The sequence below is a fragment of the Polyodon spathula genome, chromosome 2 (genome assembly GCF_017654505.1).
Source record: "Polyodon spathula isolate WHYD16114869_AA chromosome 2, ASM1765450v1, whole genome shotgun sequence".
Lineage (NCBI taxonomy): Eukaryota > Metazoa > Chordata > Actinopteri > Acipenseriformes > Polyodontidae > Polyodon > Polyodon spathula.
In genome coordinates, this window is record NC_054535.1 from 27,466,385 (window position 1) to 27,471,086 (window position 4,702).

General features: G+C 34.5%; 1 protein-coding gene across 1 annotated transcript; it reads left to right on the forward strand.

The window, feature by feature from the left end:
- The first annotated feature begins 104 nt into the window (after positions 1-104).
- Positions 105-4,020, forward strand: LOC121294787 (small integral membrane protein 19-like). The gene is made up of 3 exons (XM_041218875.1): positions 105-323; positions 1,503-1,627; positions 2,491-4,020. The coding sequence occupies exons 1-3, from the start codon at positions 193-195 to the stop codon at positions 2,550-2,552; spliced, it is 318 nt and encodes a 105-aa protein (XP_041074809.1). The 5' UTR covers positions 105-192; the 3' UTR covers positions 2,553-4,020.
- The last annotated feature ends 682 nt before the right edge of the window (positions 4,021-4,702 follow it).

Below are 4,702 nucleotides of genomic sequence, written 5' to 3' on the forward strand. Positions count from 1 at the left end.
TTTCACAGGCAGACCGTTGTTCACAATTAATTTTGTCCTCCTCGTCGCTAGATGGCCCTCTTGATACTCTACAGCTACTGGACAGTTCGAAGCAAGATTCTTCTTTGTAAGCCGCATGGGTGCTTCTTGTTTACATAGGTCAGGTATTACTGTTTCCTGGCGGCGGTAATTGTAGCAATTATAATTATTAATATGGGAGGTTATGGAGCCACGGCCGATGAGGGAACCATTGATTACTCTGTTCACGAAGCTTGGAATGAAGCCACTAATGTATACCTCTTGGTTATTCTCGTCAGCTTTGGACTCCTCATGTATGCCAGAAAGTGAGTAGTACACACAGTCGCTATTCTGCATACTGTCTGCTGGTCTTTATTATATAACAACACACAGCCGTTTTTCGTTGTTTTCTACACATAATAAAAGTACTAGTCGAGTGTTGTTTCGCAATCTGCCCTGCTTTCTTCACAGACAGTATTAATATCAGTGCACGCAAATACAGGGTTCTCATTATTGCATAACTCCTGAAAGATACTAAATATTAGTGTAAAATCCAGTGTTTATCGTCTCAAAGCCAAATGAAACTTTTGTTGCTGTGTGGGTAAAGACTGGGACAAAATCAAGGGAGTTCTCGTGTTCACTGTGAAGTGGAGCGTGGTGACCATGCCAATGAGGTCCCTGACACCCGGAAAAACAGAAAACGACTTTCTGTGCGTGACGTTTGTGTTGTGTTGGTGAAACCTGAGAAACATACTTGCGAGATCAGAATCTAGGTCGTGTTTACCTACTGTATTCTGCCTTGTGGTCGAGGTTGGAGCTGCTAGCACGAATGGCTTTAAAAGTGTGATTCAAGAAACTTCATTCTGATTACATAATTTGTTAAGCTGGTATTAATGACAACAACAACAAAAAATCCAATTTGAGAATGCATTTCATTTTTCATTTTGTGTGTCACAGGACATTGTACAGTATTATAACGACAGCAGTTTAATGGTTAGGCTAACAAAGGCGACAACTTGGAATACGTTCTTGTACATTTCAGACCGTTCAAACTTTGCATAGTACAATTCATTTTGATATAACCCCACAGGAGAAAAGTGTTCAGGGTCATTCTCTTGTCACGTTGGTCAATCAACCTCCACTGCCCCATCCACCGTCTTGCAGCAAGCTACATTCATGCACTGTTAATACATTTGTTACATCGGTCTAAATGTTTAGCACGGGTGGCCCATATCCTGCTAGTCCCAATTGGAGTGTAACTTCATCAGAAGATCCTATCTGAGGCTAGTAGCTCTGTAGCTGATCCCATATAAGCCTTACCAGATTAAGCATGGAAATAGATCATGTGGTCAGCTTGTAAGCTTCAATCATTTGATTGGTCATGGAGACACTATACCCTAGTTGTGTTTTGTCTATACAAACCATTCAGAATTCTAACTAGTTGGATATTTTGTTTGATAAACCTCTTGCCATTTGTTTAAAACTTCACATTTCTGTGCTTTCAGAAACAAAAGGAAGATCATGAGGATTTTCACAGTGCCTTCGGCGGTTGAATCGACACCAGAGCCTAACTTTTATGACAGCATTCAGAAAGTTCGATTACGGCAACAATTAGAAATGTACTCCATTGGTAAGACTAATGGTATACTTGTTTTATGCGTGTTTTAAAGCATATTCCTTTGCTTTTCTTTAAAATTTATTCTTTAACATAAAAAAAAACATAAATAGATAATTGGTGGTCAATTAAATGAGGGGTTGAATCCTTAGTTTCTTAATATTTTCCTTTACCTTTACTGTTGAGGCAGGAACCACTAGTTTAGAAAAACTAGGCATAGCAAGCAAAAGTCAAGATTCTGTGTGGAAAGAATAATATCTTCTCAGGTTTTCCAACAGTCATAATGGAAGCTCTCCATACTGTTAAGAACTTAAAAAGCTTTTCTCTCAAAACAACAAAAATATGTTAAAGCAAAGGCTTTATTTAAAGAGTGTTAAAAATCTATCTATCTATCTATCTATCTATCTATCTATCTATCTATCTATATATATATATATATATATATATATATATATATATATATATATATATATATATATATATACCCTTGGGCGTAAGATCTGTCTTTTAGTTTTATCAATTTCAGATTACTGATAACTGTTTTTGATGAAAGTTTCTAGAAGTATATGGAGAATATCTGTAACTCAAAATTAGCTTTTTCAGTTTTCTTTTAGGATTTACGTTGCCAGAATTCTGTTAGTAATTTTTGTTCACAAGCAACACTCTTAACTGAGTTAGACGTGTACAGTTGTTGCAACTTTTAAGTTCTAATGGGGACATGACTTACAATGTATACCATTAGCTTAACAAATCTGTGATATGGTGGGCAGTCAATTTATACAATAGTGTGTACTGCATAACGCTGGTGTTTTTCTTCCTGCATATTAATTGTAATAGAATTATGAAATTAACATTTTTGCTTTTATTTTGTCTTCTAGCAAGGAAACATGATCAGCAGCAGCAACAGCAGTCAGACAGTGTTCAGCTATCCATGGAGTAAACGGCTGAAGCCGTTTGTTGTGCAGTGTTCTGCAGCATTAAACTTTATTCCTGTGCAATATAGTATTTTATTTATTCAGTATTCTGGTGGTCCGAAGATTCTGCTGTAATTTTGTACAAAGGAATCGTAAATACTGTTTTCAAAATGGCACTGTATTTCCACCATATCCGTTTGATTTTCTGCCTATTTAAAACATACCATTTCAGCACCGAGGATAGTAATGCTATTATAATGTGTATAAAGAAATTGCAGAAATGTTTTTTAGGTGAAATTTTGGACTGGGTCGATTAGTAATTTATGACGCTGTTTAAGGGCAAGGCGGTAAATGATGTTAGTTTTGATGTGTTTTGGATGGCAAGTTTAGAGATGCACATATGTGAGTTTGCTATACATATCTGTTTGAATTTTGTTTCTGTGATTGATAATCAAAACGTCAACAAAAGCTACCTGTAGGTAGACTGATGTGAGAAACATGACGTTCAGATACAAGGGACAATAATGGGTGCCCGCATGGCTCCATCCTCTGCAAACTTATTCATGGGAAAATGCATCCTTCTTGAATCAAGACATAAAACTTTGGTTTGGTGGCAATATATTTGTATCTTTGATTTGGACAAACAGGAGGGATTCTTTAAAACAGTTTACTAACTATATTAACACCCTTCACTGCACGATCAAGTGCACATGTAATAGAACCTTTGAAGACTTCCACATTCCATTTATTGATGTTCTGCTCCTATATAAAAACTCAGAACTGACTTAGTGTTCTTAGAACATTCATCTCTAAGGCACTGCAACTTTTAAGCTTAAACATCAGTCTACCTAGCTATTTCTACTGTGCTGTCTGAAGAAGGTGGAAGCAGAAACATTGTAGCTAATATTTAAATAGTGGGTTTTCAGTTTATCAGTCACTCATCATTTTATCTATCTTTTTTACTTCAAAAGTAATAAATATATACAAAAAAAAAAATAGGTTTACCGTATTAGTACCCTCCTGATGGAATCCTTTAGTTAAAAAATGGTAACCCTCACATTTTGAAGTTAAAAATGTGTAGTGACACTCTGTAAAATATTATAGTATTTTCTGAATAGGGAAGTGTTCATTAAGGTTCTCTCCCAAAGGTACATTTTGACTGCAGTTCTTTATTTACTAGCTGAGTTGTCTTAAGGTTAACGATTACTCTTATAGCTTTATTTAAACAAATCTAGACATTCTGTTAAAGTACAAATGTCAGTATTTTTGTTTTTATGCTTACTTTTATGCTCTTACTATAGCACACTTAAATTACTCTGAAATAATATTTTGATTAGTGGCTTCACTTCTTTAATTTCAGACAAGTTCAAGAAATGTGTACATATATTTTTCTTTTTAATTTTTGTGTAATATAAAAACAACATTGGTAAAATGTTGACTGGTGAAATCTGCTGTATCAAAAATGGCTGTCAATAAAGGCAATCCTCAACTGCATTATGTGAAGTTGTTTCTCTGTCTTTCAGTTCTGTTTAACTGTGATACTTGTTTCAATATGAAAAAATGATACAAATAACATAAAATGTGTCAGTAGTGATGCAAATGACTATATTTAGAGTAACACCCTATAAGAAATGCCCATGCAGAGTTTAATAATAATAATAAAAAAAAAAAAAAAAAAAAAAAAAACACAGCTTAAACATGTTACAGGGTCTCTCAAATGCACAGATTCCAATACATTGTTATAGTAACACTACTGTTCAGGGATCGGTGCCACAAACAGGAAATCCATTTTATTTTAAATATCCCCGCCCCCCCCCTTGACAAATTACATAATAGATATCAAGGACATTTTTTTTTGTTTTGTTTTTAAACAAATGATTTGTGTAAAAGTGCACTGGTAAATTAAAGCCTATAGATAATTTATTTACACTTACGCATTCTCTGAATTAATATTGAAAAAAAAAACCTTCCTTTTAAAATCATGTTATATGTTTTCACAGGGATATAACGCCTAAATAAATGTCAGTCACCATCTAGAATGTTCTGTTTATTATGAATGTTTGCTTTTACTGCCATCAGTAACTCCATCCACAGTAATTTCTGAATGTGTTCATTTCAAATGGTGAAGCATTGAACTTGTATTTTTGTGGTATGGCAATTTTGTTTGGCATAATTA

Bases quoted from the DNA above. Each gene is read 5' to 3' on its own strand.
- LOC121294787 (XM_041218875.1), top strand. From the start codon at position 193: ATGGGAGGTTATGGAGCCACGGCCGATGAGGGAACCATTGATTACTCT. The intron at 324-1,502 runs GTGAGTAGTACA...CTGTGCTTTCAG, and splicing joins CTCCTCATGTATGCCAGAAA to AAACAAAAGGAAGATCATGA. The intron at 1,628-2,490 runs GTAAGACTAATG...TTTGTCTTCTAG, and splicing joins ATTAGAAATGTACTCCATTG to CAAGGAAACATGATCAGCAG.